We start from the raw sequence: 17,059 nt of genomic DNA, 5'->3' as shown, positions 1-17,059 counted from the left end.
GTCAATCTTTTATCACTAATCTTATTTTGCATTAAAAAGATTTGGGAAGCTATTAAAACAATATTTTATCATTTTCATTATCATTTATGTTTCCTATTTCATTGCTATCATGGTCTTAAGCCTCCTTGAACAGCACAAACAACATATCTGTTCAAAGTAGTTGGTAACACAACATTTCTTAGACATTTATAATTCTTTTTCTTCATTAACAATCTTTCATAATTCTACTGTGTTTTTTAACTTTTACAAGAATTTGTTGTATTTTTATATTTTTCATCTATGCAATTAATTACGAAAATGAGTTGCATTCAATTCTTGTTTTTTTAAATTACTTTAGTTAGAAATTTTTCTTTTATAATTTTTTAAAAATTCATATTTAAAATTAAAAACCCCTAGGAATCAGTCAGCATAATGAATTTTTGATAACTTTCTTAGTAATTTTTACAGATTATATTTCAATCATGTGCCTAATTAATCAGAAAATTGTACTCAAAGGATTGGTTTTATAGAAAAATATATGCATTGGATACCTATACTAGATATGACAAATTGTAACTTATTGCTTCATTTTATCAATATCAATAAAAATGAAATTAATAAGTTATAGAACAAAAGCAAAACAATATCTTATGCACTGGGTCATAGGTTGCCCAACATACCCACCACACCAGAAGGTACAGTACACTTCCTTGAATATTTCATATGTATTCTGGAAAGTGTACAGTATATACAGTTTTATGACTATCACAAACTCTTATAGAAAGAAATGAGAGTAGCATTAAGATAACTGTCTAAAACATTTGATATTAAATACATAAATTTATAATTAAACATAAATTTATACTTCACATAGAATAAATTTTGGAGTAAATTTCCATCAATCTTCTCAAATTTTTGATGATCTTTCAATTAGTAGTAATAAATAAAGGAATAAATAAAGTTATCAAAATAAAATTTCTGAAGAAGATACCAAACTGACTGATTCTGTTGAATACAATAAAAACTTGGCTTAGTTTAGTTGGTTGTTTTTAAACAATTAACTAATCAATTATTTACAGTTGTGCTAAGCATTAAATTCCCATGCATAGCTTGAGAGCCATGCATAGCTTGAGAGCTATGCCTTCTCAGGAGCAAGTTGTGACTTACCATGCATAGCTTGAGAGCTATGCATGGTAAGTCACAACTTGGCTGGTGTTAACATAGTTAAACAATCAACACTGAATTTTAGTATCAGTTAACTCTGTAAAATATGTACAGTGTACTACAGAAAGTTATTGAAATTGAATAAAGTTTATTGAGCTCTAATATAAATCAAGACTCAAATACAGCTCAAGAGCAATTTTTTTGCTCCTTTAAAAACTGAGAAAAAAGATTGACTAATGTTCAGACCAATACAGTATTATTCTATATTGTTATTGAATGTAGAAATTATATTCACAAATACACAGTTTACTGTAATACGAGTATAATACATAATTTATGTTTGTGCTATATATGTATGTATATATGTTACACCTACAATGAAAATTTACAATAATTCTTAATTACAATATCTCTATCTTTATAAAATACAATTTTCAATTTCTGATACATATTAATATTAATTTAACCAATTCTCAACAATTAATAATACTTATAAATTTTATATTAATATAAGTTATTACAAATTCAACATTATATAATTATGATCATTCTTATAAAACATTTTTATCGTCCTTATTTTTTAGAATTGTTATTAAACAGTTGACATATAAACTTTTTATTAACTAACTTAGCTTTCCATAAAATTCTTTCTTGTAAAATTCAAAATTGTAATGTGACTGTATTTAAAGTGAATATGGTTCAAAAACTGAAAAAATTTATTTTTCTACTTTGATTTGAATTTCTTGCAATAAATTATCTTTTTTACTATTGTCTTGTGAATGATATTCATTTAAGCTTGGCTTGTTATTTTGTTTTAAAATAAAATTTTCAACTTGTCTTTTGATTCTTGCTCTTTCTTTGCTGCCATAGAAAACTATAGGCTTAGTGTTAGAATGAACAACTTTTCTTTCAGATATGTTTTTACTATATGTTTTTAATGTTTCTTTGTTTGCTCTTGCCAACCATCCATCACTAGTCACTTCATGTGAATCTTCATCTAATCCAATATTGACATAATTATTTACTCTACGTCTTTTATATTTCATATCATCTGAATTATATGAATTCCTTCCATATATGAATGGAGAGCGATGTTCTTGCACAAAAGCAATTGCTTGTTGAACATTCCATTCAGAAAACAGAAGTATATCTTGCATTTCCTAGAAAAATAGTATTTAAATAATAACTATTTAAATGTTATACAATAAGAAATGTTTCACACAATCAAATATTTTTTCTCTTTCTATTTATAATTTATTTCTAAGCATTAAAATTTAATCAAACAGAAATTTTCAAGTATTTTTTGTTTTAATACATCTAAAACAAATTCAGAAATATTTTTGGAATAATAAATCAAATACACTTAAAATATTAAACTGACAAAAATTTAAATAAAGTGAAATACTTAAATTGAAAAATTTAAACATACCATTATATCAGCATAAGGAAATTTGTCCATAATGAGTTTCAAACTACGTTCTCTTTCTTTTAAAACATCATAATATACATTTTCATTTTTCCTCTTAACTGGTTCATTAGAATTACTGTTATTGTTACCATCATTGTTATTATTGTCATCATCATCACCATAATTAATATTATAGTTTTCTTCAATTTCAATGTCTAATTCTTTTTTAATATCATTACAGGAAATTGGGAAAAACTGGTCTATTTCTTCAGTCCTACTTTCCTCAAAATCAACTTCTTGTTTCAATTGATCTAATGGTACAGGAAGTTCACATTCAGTGTTCTTAGGCTCTACAGTTTCATTGTTTTCATTAACTTCTGCCTTTATTTGACTGGAGGGAATTAAAGATGGATCTGTTTCTTCAGATTTAGTATTAGTAGAATCATCATCTGCATATATAACTTGCAAAAATGATCTAAAAAAATTTTTTTAATAAGTATGCTGAAATATTTCAAAATTTTGTTTTTCACAAATTTGAGTTAATTACTATTTAAAAACTATTTATAATTTAATTAAATTGTCAATCTAATTACAATCTAATTATCTTCAACTGAAATGTAACCTTTAAATTTGTATACTGTATGGATTCATGCCTACATGGATAACACATACACCGACTTTTTCTATGGTCCAAATACTACTAAATAATTTGCAATAAATCCATGTGCCGGTAAACAAAAGTCAATTCTATAAGAATAAATCTGAGGATTAGTTATCCAGAGTATCCACCTTTCCATTACAAATTAGTAGGTTTGGTAATGTGTGCAAATTGCCAACTGTAATTACAGTGGACCTTCGTTATAGCACTGTTCACTATACCATGCACTCGGTTATAGCGCGGGCGATGTTTGCGATGTGATAAGCTCAAACACGTTTATACAGGTCCGTGCGGAGTTAGTGAGTAGCGCATTTTATTGTTACTGCCTATTGACTAATTGCATATGTATTGAGTTCCTGAATGTATTTTGAATAGTGTTTAATTATTGTATGCATGGTGAGTAAAAGAAAAGCTTACAGTGTGGAAGAAAAGCTTGACATTATTGCTAAAGTAAAGAGGTGAACTGCGTTACACCGCGCCGCTCGGTATAACACGGTTCACCTTATAACACGAGTGTTGTTTCCTGCCCAGCATGCGCGTTATATCGGGGGTCCACTGTAATGAGTTTTATTGAGTTGTATATATAATATTCTATAAATATTGAAAAACTGGTAAAAAAGTTTGTCTCAAGTACTCACTAAAATTTAAGTAAATACAAATATTCTTTATTTTACTTTTATACATTAAATCTGGCAATGTCTCAAAGACAATATTTGTCTTAATTCTGTCTTAAATTTCTCATTGACAATATTTTAAATAAATAAAATTATGAAAATCTTCATTAGTTTGAAATTCAAAGGATGAATCGTTCAAATTATTGAGTTTTGAATTATCCAAGATTTACATATTTTGCTTTCAAATAAATGTAGGAAAATGCCTTTTAAAAATTATGTCGAAGGCTATTGAATATGATATATAATATATAGTAAGTAATGTTAATGTATGACAGAAAAAGTTTTCTTGAATGGGGTGGGGATACATTAAAAAAATTGGAAAACCCTGGTTTAAATGTTTCCCAATAAATATTACCAAAAAAGAAGTATAAAGGCTAATCATAAGTTGTTCTTGAATTTTGATGAACAATTTAGATAAACATTGTAAAATAATTTCAATAAACATTTTATTATTAAAATCTAATTCTCAACAATTTTCCTCTTGTTAAAAAGTTGTTGTAATGTCATTAAATATGTATTCATCAAAGTAAATACAGTAAGACCTCATTTAATGCTACCTTGATTAACACTAATTCGATACAATGCAGTCTGCTCTAAGCCTAGAAACAAGCTCAAAATTTACACTGATTCAAATTAACGCAGCATTTCATTGATTCGTAAATAATAAATTATTCCCAAACATGATCCAATCAGCAAAAGGTGGCAATTCGTCATAGCACTGTACTTTCCTTAAATCTATGTTTGTTCAGTGCAATTTCAGAAAAAATATAACATCAAAATTTTACTTTCGAATTTTACTTTGTTTTTTTCTTGAGAAAGGTCTTTTAACAAAACCGAAAACGTTTGAAGTTAATAAATTTGGCTGCATGTTTAAAAGATTTTTGAGTAAGTTTTTATTAATATAACATCATGGATGCCATAAGCAATATCGGCTTTGCTTGGCAAGAATTAATTGATAAATGCATGAACGGAGTGTGGAAGAAAGTATGGCTGGAGATATCCAAGAATTCTCAACAAGAAGACACAATCGTTGATTAAATTGTCAATCTAATCAATACATCAGGACTAGGAGATGTAGACAAGCAGGATATTGAGAAGTCACTGCAGGTTTCTGGTGAGAGCCTTACCAACAACCACCTTCAACAACTGGCAGAACAAGGAACTCATGTATAACTGGAAAATAGTGATTCTGAAAACAAAGAATCCAAAATATTTCTCTACAGATTTTCTTAGTAAACATTTGGTAATGATAACCAAAATCATTGATCAAATTGTAGCAAATGATCCAAATTTTGGAAGGAGTGCAAAAGCAAGACGAGGCGTTTTGGATGTGATCACCTGCTACTGACATTTGCTTAAGGAAAGAAAAAAAAGCAATAAATGACACTAGACAACTTCATTGCAAAAAAATCAAGCATTTCAGAAGAGCAAAAACCTTCATCACATAAAAATGAATTTTACATTTGTGTGTGCATATGATTGTGTTTTATTTAACATATATTATTATGCAGATTAACATAAAAATAACTTAAAATTAAAGTAAAATCTACTTATTTTTGGTCGTGTGTTCCTCTTTCCCTATTTACTGTGTGTTAAAATGATCTTGTTTAATGCTGTTTCATTTAGCGCACTGTCATCTAGGAATGTATCCCCCCTGTTAAGCAGGGTCTTACTATATATCAAACTCCATTACTCCTATTATCTTCTTTCATATTCACAAATATTTATTATGTTTTTGTATAAATGTAACAGTATGAGGTTAATATAAAGTCATAAGGATAATAGTATGTTTGAAAGAAATCTATTTGCATTCTATTTCAAAACCGTCGATAAAACTTGACGAAGATCGCGGAGGCGATCGAAAACGTTAGTTAATTGGTTGTTAATTTTCGTATGGAGTACCGGAAATTTAAAAGTCTTATGAAGTTATATTGTATATTAAAGTACCGGTATGAGGATTGTTTTCAATAGTATGTTTGTTTAAGAAATAAATATCCAGGTCTCTAATGATTTTCCATACCATCCACAGTAAAACATTCTCTCTCTTTGAAAAACAATTTAAATTAATTTTTTTTCAGAGTGAAATTCTCTTTTCTGTATTCTATTGGATGATCAAATGAAGTTTACTCATAAGTAGTAAAGCAATGAGCTTGGAAAGCTGCAAGTTTGTAATATCTAAATGTTTCACCTTGCATCACTGAATCCCGAGTGTACTGTCAGATTGTTTTTGTTATGTAAATTAAGTGGTGTGATAACTGAAAATGCTTTAACTCAGAACAGAGGATTTTCACAATGGAAAATTACATAAAGAAGAAAAATTGCCAAAAATTAAAGAAATGGTTTAAGTAAAACATGTCTTGAATTAACAGTATCTATAAAACTTTTGTTAAGCTTAAATAAACAGGAGTCAATGAGGTCTGTACGTAACATGAAAAAAGTTACTTGAGGAAAAATTGAGACATTTGGACATGCTAAATGTCCAAAACAAATCTGTAAAATATTTATCTTAAAGGCAAGGTTTTCATGGAACTGTGAAAAGAATCAAATTTTGGTCTTAAGTAGATGCTGTATATAAATTTTATATTTACTTATTTATTTAGTTTCATATATTATCCTTCTTGTCAGTAGTAAATAAATGTTCAAGATTTAAGTGTTTCTCACAATGCATAGAAACACTACTAATAATAGCAAGCCATTTATTATTGCCACAAAGTCTAACTTTACTGTAGCATCTTTTAAAATTCTTCAGTCTATTTCTTGAAAATAATCTTCTCATTTGATCCTCCCTAATAAAGAACCTGTCCTAAGTTCATTGAGTTTAGATATTAAAAATTGATGTAGACTACTCTGACTAGAATTACTTAAATTATAATCACTTGTATAAAATCATACTTTTACACTTACTTATAACTTAAAATTATTTTTTATTTATATTCAAATTCTATTAAAAAAATATTCCAATTCTTTAAAATGCTCTTTAATTATTATGAAATGAATTTTAAATAGATTTAAATTTGAAATTTAAACCAACAATTTTAAAATGAACAATGTATATACTTATCATACATGTACAGTACAAGAAAGTTTTAAAATTTCAAATCTTAAAACTATTCTAAAAGATTGTAATTACCTATTTTAGATTATTAAATAAATGTTTAAAATAATAAATTTAAAAAAATTATGCATGATTATTTTAAATTATGAATGAATAAATTATGAAATGAAGTCTGTATAGATGAGTTGTTGACTAATTTGAACATAATGAGTGCAAAATAAATATGTTCCATTCATTGTATCCAAATAAAGATATATCAAATGTTCCACTCATTGTGTTCAAATGTCTTATAAGAAAACTTAAACAAAATAAGAAAAAGTTCATTTGGTATCAAAAGATTTAACATTGTTTTGTGTATTTTTTTTCATTACCACATTACTCCACATCATGATTCTACATACCAGAGTTGTTCTTGTGCATATATAGCAGTTATCAATTTTTCTTAAATTGATATCAAGACTACTTAAATGTTTTATTAAAATTTAACCATCTTTTATTCAATTGAGTTTTCAGAAAATTTCTATAATCAATGAATAAAATATATAAAAACAGTTTAGTCCTTTCCAGCAGAAATATTTGATTAATAAAACATTTTCAGCTGACTAAGCAGCCATCTTTGGGATTGAACTACAGTAGAGCATCGATTATCCGACCCCCGATTAAGCGACTTATCGGTTAACCGACCGCGTTCTAGTCGGCAAATTCAAATGTCCGCTAGTGATGTGGTGCTACAATATTTGGTTATGTCTTGGCTACTTTAATATTATTTTTGTTAAATTTTTGCATGTTTTAGCTGGCAGCACTGGCTCGACCATGAAAGAGCTGCTAGTATTTAAACCAGGCCTAATACACTATACTAATAATGCATTTTTTCATACTTTTCGGTTATCCGACCTTTCAGTTATCAGTTATCCGACCAACCCCAATCAAGTCGGATAATCGATGCTCTACTGTATTAACAGATTGGAATGTAAAAACAGAATATATATAATTTTTAAAATTACAAATTCTTTATAGAAAAATTTGTATATTTTTTAAATTTTTGATTAAAAAAAACAAGGTAGAACTGTTTTTATTTATTCTATACACCAGTTTAAGTAAATAAAATATTTTTCTTACTCTGGACCTGTTGTAAATTGTTTTTCTTCTTCTTCAAAATTTTCATCTGTAGGCTCTTCTGTATTATTTCCAAGAAAATCTGGTACAAGATACACACCTGCATAATTTAAATTTTATTACAATGTAGACAAAAAACTGCTTTGTAGAATAAATATATAAATTATCACCACTATTGTTATTACCTTTATCTTTTCCTGCAGAAAGAGACTGACATTGGCTTCTACTCTCTGCTATTATTTGAGAGCTAGGAATATTTACCTTACAGCAAGAAACTGGGGGCATTTTCTTTTGCAATCGAAACTGACGCAACTTACTGAGAGAACCTGAAGAACTGTTTGAAGTAGAATCATTCATAATTTGTATTCGAATTTTACCCTACAACATTAAAAAATTATATTTAAAATGATTGAAAAAGAGGTACAAAAATTATTCATTTCTAAAAGACTTATTAAATATTTAGTTAAAATATTTATAGATATATACCATTTTCTTTTCTTATTTTGTATAATTATTATTCAATATTTGAGAAGTAAACACCTAATATAATTTTAACAGAGAACTGCAATATACAATGTCTTTTAATTTTACTTTTCTAATAAACATTAATTACAGTTGAAAAATGAAATAAAAATTTTTCTTCTCTGTACAAATATATTTCAAGTTATTAATAATAATTAGTTAATTTTAATGATGCTTAATAATGACTATGGATGCATTACTGATAAATCAGTTTGTGGTGGTAATCAGTTAAAAATGCATTAGTAAATATACTGACTTGATATTATTTTACCAGTAAAAATAGGTATACATGTAATAATATTTTTGAAGCTAAATATTTACTTATATATGACTTCATGTATGTTTATATTGTTATATAGGAGGGACAAAACATAATTTTGTCCTATTGCAATACAGTGCAGAGCATTACATTTTTGTAAGTAAAAATTTTTTAATTAGTATTACTACATACAAATTATCTTTCACACCATCTAATTCAAGTGCTGATATGTGACTGAATATGTAAGGGTATGCATGTGTGTATGCATACATGTGAAAGTGGGAGAAGAAAATGGTTGCTGATCACACAAGATGGCAAAAACTACATTTGCTCAGTGTCAATTGCTTTGTTCTCCTGTTTTGTTTATTGGTACCCATTTTCCATTAGGCATACATTATGCTGTTTTTTATTTTTTCCCTCCTAAATTCCATTGGGTGTACTCAATTGTGTTAGGGAGCATAAACATTGTCACTTTGACCGCACTGTATCTCAAAAATGAAGTCATGGGTCTCCATTTTTTTATTAAATTTTTGGATTTCTCATTGCACTTTAAACAGAAAATAGCAAAGTTTTTGTTCAAAATCAATTGAAACTCAAGAATGTAAAATTTAAAATTTGTACATTCTTGAGTTGTATATTCAGCTGATTGCAGAGGCAATGTATACATTAACTGTTGATTAACAACTGAATGGCATTTGTGGCATCACTGCACCATGGTTTAAAATGCATTGCAAAAACAACAATCTATTCTGAACACAGTCTAAATCAGTGTTTCTCAAAGTGGGCAATAACGCCCCCTTGTGGGCGGTGAGTAAATCTAGAAGGGCGCTGGAGGCAGGGTACTGAACGATGATCAAAGGTAAAAGTTCCCTTTCCTCTGTCAAACGGATAAGAGGAAACATTGCATTCAATGGTTTTCAGATGTCGAGAACAATGTACGGTAAGGGCACAAAGTGTGAGATTCATAGAAAAGTTTTCCTAAGAATATTTCCAATCCTTTCTCACACAGGGGGCGTTGGGTATAACTTTATGGAACAAAGGGAGCGGTGGATCGAAAAAGTTTGAGAATCATTGGTCTAAATGAACCTCAACAAAACATTGGCTATTGCAACAGATTAGAGAGAGATAGATGGTCAACTCCCATATTTCCAAGATTAAAGAAAGTCGACGACTTGACCAATCAACAACAGGACTATTGATCCAGAAGTTATTGGTACTGAGATCACTATCATTAGACATCATAACACAAATCATTGATTGATGACATTGTTATTTAAATTAGATTTCAATGTGCATGTGGAAAAAATACTACAGTACTTCCATTTTTTGGTACACACCACAGCTGAATTTAAATCAAATTAATTAATGAAACTGTGTTAGTTGATATTTACATAATATAAATAGCATCCAAAAATTTGTTTTTTAAAGATGCTTAAGTCAAATTAAACAAACAACAAAAATTTATTATTAAATACTTTTTTATTATTTCTCATTAGTACATAATTGGTGTTTGGTATTATATTTAACAGTATTAATTAAATGCAAGAAAAATTTTACGATGATAAAATATACAGCGAATATTCAATTCAAATTTTAATGTAACATTTCATACAAAAATCATGCATTTATATCTATTAAATCATTATTAGGCTCACATTATCATAAATATTTTAGCAGTTATTGTTCTACTAAATAAAAATATAAATTTCATACAATTCTGCATATACTTTCAAAATCAAATGAAATTTTTATCATTTTTATTTGAAGGTGCTTTTATACTATTAAAAATCATCTTCTGAAATTTATGTTAACCTACATATTTAACATTCTTTAGTCTTTGGTTATAAGTCTTAGAACTCATTAAAGTTTTATTAAATTCTCTAATATAATGATTTATTATATTTCTAAGATGTGTTTTTACAAGCATTAGGATGTCTTTTATTTTATCTTTATGTTTATTATGAATATGAATATTAAGCCAATCAGCCCCTATTTTAACAGAATTAAAATGGCAGATAATTTTTTCTTTGGTTTTTATGTCTTCAGTATGGGAGTAAAATATTTCTCTAAGTACTTACTAAATTATTTGATGGATATGTTAATCATTGAATATTACCATATTCCTTAAACAACAGTAATACCTTGGTTTTCATTACTTCAGTTATTGTCAGTTTCAGTTTTCGTCGATTTTTCACAAAAAATTTGTTTCGGTTTTTGAATTTGTGGGTGTTTTTCTTTTATAACTTATTCAAAAAAATATAAGTACAGTAGAGAGTCGTTTATCCGAACGCTTTCCAGTTGGACTGTGTCGTGCTGAATCGAACTTTTTTGATACTAGATTTACTTCTAAAGTATAATTTTTATGTTTTTATATTTTTCAATATATTTATTTTGTTTGTACAAAATACAGAAATAATTTTTAACGATACAATAGCCTCGATTATTATTATAAAAATTTTCGTTAGGCTTAAAATCGACGAAAATTCAACACGAAGTGACACGCAACAAAGAAAAATTTCAACATCGGACAGGTTAATATATTTTTTTCATACATAATCGGTTATCTGAAAAATCAGTTATCCAAACAACCCCAGTCCCCAATTGATTTGGATAAATGACTCTCTACTGTATATGTAGTTGCAGTTATTTGAAGTTTTAAAATTTAAACTTAAACTTACTTACTTATACAGAAAATGCTACTTTCAACACTAAATAAAAAATGAAAAATTGATGATGAGGGAAGAAAATTTCAAGAAAGGTAGGAGCTGAACTATTTTCGTGTGGAAATGAACACTAAAATTATGTGCTTAATCTGCAAAGAAACAATTAATGTCGTTAAAGAATACAACATTAAGTGACATTACAGCACTAATCACAAAGAACAATTTTCATGCTTCAAAGGAAAAATAAGAAAAGACAAAATTAAAAACAATAAAGAATTCACTTAATAGCCAGCAACGAGTGTTTACAAAATTCATGAAAAGTAATGAATCAGTAACAAGAGCCAGTTATGAAATAAGTTATTTATTAGCAAAATAACTTATTTCATAACTGGCTCTTGTTACTGATTCATTAAGTGCAAAACATTCAAAATCATTCATCAATGGTTCTGTAATCAAGGAATGTACGATAAAAGCTGCCAAATTCATCGGTCCAAAAAAAGTACAGACATTTCGAGATATCTTGTTATCAAGAAATACGGTGGCCGACAGAATTACAGAAATGGCAGATGATCAGTTCACAACTACAGGAAATATCTACCAAAGGCCAATGCTTTTCAATTGCAATTGATGAAAGCATAGATGTAAGAGATGTTACACAAGTTGCTGTTGTTTTTTTTTTGTGGTTGCAATAACATGAGGATCACTGAAGAATTGTTGGAAATTATCTCTCTTCACAGAACAACAACTGATGAAGATATTTTTGATGCCATATGGAGCATTTTATAAAAATGTAAGCTTCATCACAACAAGCTTGTTTTTGTAACAACTGATGGAGCTAAATCAATGACGGATGAAACCAAAGGATTTGTGTCATGACTGATGAGAAAATTACAACATGAATATCCAAATAAACCGAAAATCAGGGCTTTCCATTGCCTTATTCATCAACAAATTTTCTGTTTAAGATTATTAAAAATGGATAAAGTACTTAGAACAGTTACAAAGACAACCAACTTTATTTGATCAAGAGTACTTAACCATCATCAATTTACTTCGTTTCTTAAAGATTTAGAATCTGAATTTGAAGATCTTCCCTATTACATAGAAGTTCATTGGTTGTCCTGCCACAAAGTCTTGAAGAGCTATCTGCTTTTACAGGAAATATTATTATTTCTTGAAATGAAAGATGAAAACAACAAAAATATGTCATTTATAAAAGATCCAATATGGGTAAAAGATGTGGCATTTTTAACAGATATTACAGACCATCTGAATAATCTTAATATTACATTGCAAGGCAAAGATCAATTAATAATGAACATGTACTGTACTATGCAATTGCAACTTTGTTTAAAAATCATTTGCAAAAAAAACATTTTGACGTATTTTCCTGTGTGTGTGTGCAGTTAAAAGCACAAAATCAAAGTTGCTCTTTTTCACAATATGTTGATAAAATTGAAGTATACAAAAACAAATTCGATAAATGTTTTGATGATTTCAAAAAGTTACAAGAAATTTTTTCTCTTTTCATTGGACCTTTTTCCTTTGAAGTTGAAAAAACTCAGATTCAATACAACTGAAATTAATTGATTTCCAGAATGATTCGGTTTTAAAAAACAAATATTGAGAAGTAGGAACTTCCAAAATATATTCCTATTTAGGTGAAAAATACCTAGAAATTAAAAAGTTTGCTGCACAAATTTTATGCTTTTTTGGAAGTATGTAAATAAAACGGCTTACAAATCAAGATTAACTGATAAACATTTATCTGTCGTAATGAAGATTGTTTGTTCTGTCTTTAAATCCAGATATTGGAAAACTAGTATGAGGAAGAAAGCACTGGCAAGTTTCCAGAAAAAACAATTAATTTTAGTTTCATGAATATGTACAGTACATTAAATAAAAGCAATACTATGGCAATCATATATTGTTGAGTTGAATTCACTGAACTACATAATGTGTTTTAATTGTCCTATATTCCTTCATTCTCACTTCAAATTATAATTTTAAGAACATTTGTAAATGTGATGTGGCCTGCATGAATCTTACCAGTCACATTAAATGGCCCCTTGTTTAAATGAGTTTGATATACCTGCTCTAAATCATTTGTTGTCAAGACTAACTAGCATTGTGTACAATTACTTAAGGCTGTCAGCACTTTTTTGCCAAACATCCAGCAAGATAAGTTGTGGCAGTGGTAATATTCAAGCTCTGAATGAGTAGACCATCTATACGAGCAAAAAAGTCAGAGAAACCATATCTATACATGCAACCCTTTGCAAGATATTTACCACCAATGGTGAGTTTTTAACATTTATCAGTATACTATCTATTCTCCATGTCACGTCTTTAGTGCTAACTATCTCTTGCATCTCAGTGCCTGGATGGAGGCAATCCCCCACAACCCTTAAAACTATATAATAGGGGTGGGCAAGCAAGAGTTCAGTGGGAGCCAAAATGGTTTTGCAAAATGCATCGGAGCCACAGTTCTGTACTGTCGTGGCGGATAGTATGGTAAGGCGCGCGATTTTATTATATAATATAAATATAATATAAAACAAATATTGAATTTTTTTAATAATTTATTTAAAAAATTCAATATTTTTTTTATATTTTCACAAAATTATAAAAATAAAATTGTAAAAATAATAATAAAAAAACAGACACACACTTTCAGACATTAACACTTTCAGCAAGAGCCGCATGTAACTCAAAAAGAGCCGCATTTGCCCATGCCTGCTATATAACATTAAGTTCTCATGAACAGTCAAATGGGTTACTTGAAGCTGGGATAGTTGCGTGGAATAGATAGCTAAATGTGATAGTCTTAGCAGAGCGATATGACTTGCGATCTCAAGCAACCTGATTTCAGGGGCTGGATCTTGCAAAGGGTTGTTTGTAGTGTTATGGTTCATTTGACATTTTTGTTACTATGGCTATGCTCTATAGTATGACAAGGTCCTAACCATCTCATTCACAGCTTGAATTGTACCTGGCATTTTGTTCAATCAGACTGAACAGCTTCTTCACACGAAGGCAAATGACCCGAATCATCAATGGAAAATATGAAGAGAAAATATATGAGTTTTAAATAAATCTGTCAGTAACATATCTGAGTCATTTTCACAATTACTGAAATCACAATGTTTTATTAAATTCTGTAAAATAGTTGTTCTAAATGCTGAAATAAAGTGCCTACAATCAGGATTGGCTCAAAATCCCCCTTTGTGTCTAATAACAGAAAACTTATTCAAGACAATCCTGATTTAACCTATTTGTTACTAAAAACTGAAACCCATTATTTTTTAGTTTTCCATAGCAGGAGTGATGCATTTATAATTAAAATCCATCCATCTTTGCTAGCTATCCTGATAAACTTACTATATGATCATACCAAATATCATGAATTTATCTTATCCATTCTAGTTTCTATTTCAACATGTCTACTGTTAGTTGTTACTGCACCATTGTTATGCTAATACGCTAAGCCATTTCTTTGGCATTTGTCAGAGTTTTAGAATTAAATGGATCAAAAAGATTAACACTATATCTGGAACCTGTTACTGGTGTGTTTCGTGAAAAAAGCAGTCTATCACAAATGTTTTCAAACTTTTGAATAGTTCTTCAGGTAAAATCCGATGGAACGCTTTAAAATAGAACATAATTATTTAAAAAACAAATTGAATGCCTATTTGACAAAATTCATTACTATGTGGATGTCACCCCCAATGTCAAGGTGATGTTGAACTTCTTATTCAAAAAGATTATCCCTATCTACAACAAAACCAGCAGTAAAAAAGCACCTTTAGAACAAATACTATCAAATTGGCCTTTTATTTACATTAATCTGAAATAGCATATACTACATAAAAACAATTTTTTAAAAAATCATAAAAATATATTAACTGTTACAAAATTAATACTAACTTCTGAAACAGAACTATGTCATTCTATTTGAAATGAATTACTAATGAATGGATAATCATCATTTATATGTATACAAATAACAAAAACTGAAATTATATACACACATACATATATTCACCTATATAAGTAAAACTATCAATTTTTATTACTTATATATATGAAAAAAAAATTGAAATTATAAACTACCTCAGATACAGATACTGAATCAGCAACTGTATTCTCTGCTAATGCAGGATTATTGTCATTTGCATTAAACTAAAAAAAAAACCATTTTTTAATTCAAATACATGCCAAATTATTTTAAATGATATATTTTTGTGGATATAAATTATAATTTAAGCAATTACCTCTGAATATGGTATTGCTCCAGGAATTAATCTTTTCCTTTCAGTTGAAGTAAAACACCATCCCTGAAAGTGCATTCCACAAATTTTTTTCCATTTTTTTGAACAAATGGCATTATACATATCGCTGTTAATATTCTTAAAAATTGCAGCTAGCCATTTGTTACATCTAAAATTAAATTATTTTAAAATTTATCATCTGATAATTTCTACCTTATCAGAAAATAAATATTTAAGTCTCTTTTAGCAAATAATCTTTTAATGAACATTTTAGAAAAGCATGGTAACAGCAAACCAGAAAAACAAAACAAATTAATTAGCATATAAAAATATTACTACTCACTTTTCTGAATTTTCAGGGAAAGTAAATAATGGTAATTTATTGTTTCCACAAATTATGCACTTAACTCTATTTTTCATTTTTAAATTAAACTAGAAACCACAGCGTTATAAACAATAGAAATCAACGGTAGTACTACTTGTGATGATTCAGAAGTTAGTGGCGCTGAGATCGCCTCATGTCATCAATGTCACTATACGAATCATCGACGATCTTGCTATTTAAATTACATTTCAATGCGTATTAAGATACTATTACCGTTTTTCAGCACACGCCGCAGTTGAATTTAAACTAAAAACCACAGCGCTAAAAACAAAGGAAATTTAACACCACGATAAAGTGAAATCGACACTAATAACATTACTCGCGTTAAACGGAAAATATAAATCACGAAATCATAGTAGTACCATGTTTCAGCCGATAGTGCGCTGCATGTCTTTGGTCACGTGATTTTTCGAAGTTGACCATCTGTTTTTCTAATCTGTGGTTGTTATTTCCTTCGCTGTTACTCCCCTCTTAGGAGTCGTTTAACCGATCAGATAATTCGTTTGTGACGTCAGAAAAATGGCGATTAACAATGTGCCTAAAACATGTAGGAAATTTTCCAATGGAAAAAGTGTTCGCGCGGAAATAACAAAAAATAACCCCACGGTTGAGGAGAAAGAATATGAAAATCGTATCCTTTAGATTCTTACTATTACGCGTTTTCTTTTCATTTCTCTTAAAGACACATATTTGATAGACTTTTCCAAAACAAATATTTTGTTGCCGACCCATATGAAAAACGCTATAAACAGAAAATCATAGGACTATTTACCGACTCCGCACCGTTCAGGCCGCCATTGGTTAAACTCATTTCCGTCGTGGAGTATCACATTGGACGGCGAACGAGTAAAAAATGTCACGTGACTACCTCGAAACGTCACTCGTACAATAAAGTACTGTACTGT

The 17,059-nt window shown here is 28.7% G+C and overlaps 1 protein-coding gene across 2 annotated transcripts; it reads right to left on the bottom strand.

Annotated features, from left to right (window-relative positions):
• Window positions 1-789: 789 nt before the first annotated feature.
• Window positions 790-16,377, bottom strand: LOC136970934 (putative neugrin-like protein DDB_G0288135). Of its 2 annotated transcripts, XR_010880068.1 has the most exons (8): window positions 16,113-16,377; window positions 15,773-15,938; window positions 15,612-15,680; window positions 8,240-8,432; window positions 8,058-8,154; window positions 2,573-3,026; window positions 1,182-2,303; window positions 790-1,114 (listed from the first exon to the last, which is right to left on the bottom strand). XR_010880068.1 is itself a non-coding variant. In XM_067265431.1 (7 exons), the coding sequence occupies exons 1-7, from the start codon at window positions 16,187-16,189 to the stop codon at window positions 1,860-1,862; spliced, it is 1,500 nt and encodes a 499-aa protein (XP_067121532.1). In that variant the 5' UTR covers window positions 16,190-16,377; the 3' UTR covers window positions 1,158-1,859. The 2 variants fall into 2 exon arrangements, 1 of the variants encoding a protein (XP_067121532.1); XM_067265431.1 differs by lacking the exon at window positions 790-1,114 and having other exon boundaries at window positions 1,158-2,303.
• Between the last annotated feature and the right edge of the window lie 682 nt (window positions 16,378-17,059).

The sequence above is a fragment of the Centruroides vittatus genome, unplaced genomic scaffold (assembly GCF_030686945.1).
Source record: "Centruroides vittatus isolate TY-2023 unplaced genomic scaffold, ASM3068694v2 contig_1050, whole genome shotgun sequence".
Classification (NCBI taxonomy): domain Eukaryota; kingdom Metazoa; phylum Arthropoda; class Arachnida; order Scorpiones; family Buthidae; genus Centruroides; species Centruroides vittatus.
The sequence above is the reverse complement of the archived record's forward strand: the minus strand, read 5'-3'. Positions and strand labels throughout refer to the sequence as shown.

What these genes read in the sequence shown, in the direction of transcription:
- LOC136970934 (XM_067265431.1), bottom strand. Translation starts at nt 16,189, where the DNA reads ATGAAAAATAGAGTTAAGTGCATAATTTGTGGAAACAATAAATTACCA. An exon ending in ATTCAGTATCTGTATCTGAG is followed by an intron (nt 8,433 to 15,611) that starts GTAGTTTATAAT and finishes TTAATGTTGTAG; the next exon opens with GGTAAAATTCGAATACAAAT. An exon ending in CAATTTACAACAGGTCCAGA is followed by an intron (nt 3,027 to 8,057) that starts GTAAGAAAAATA and finishes AAATTTTTTTAG; the next exon opens with ATCATTTTTGCAAGTTATAT.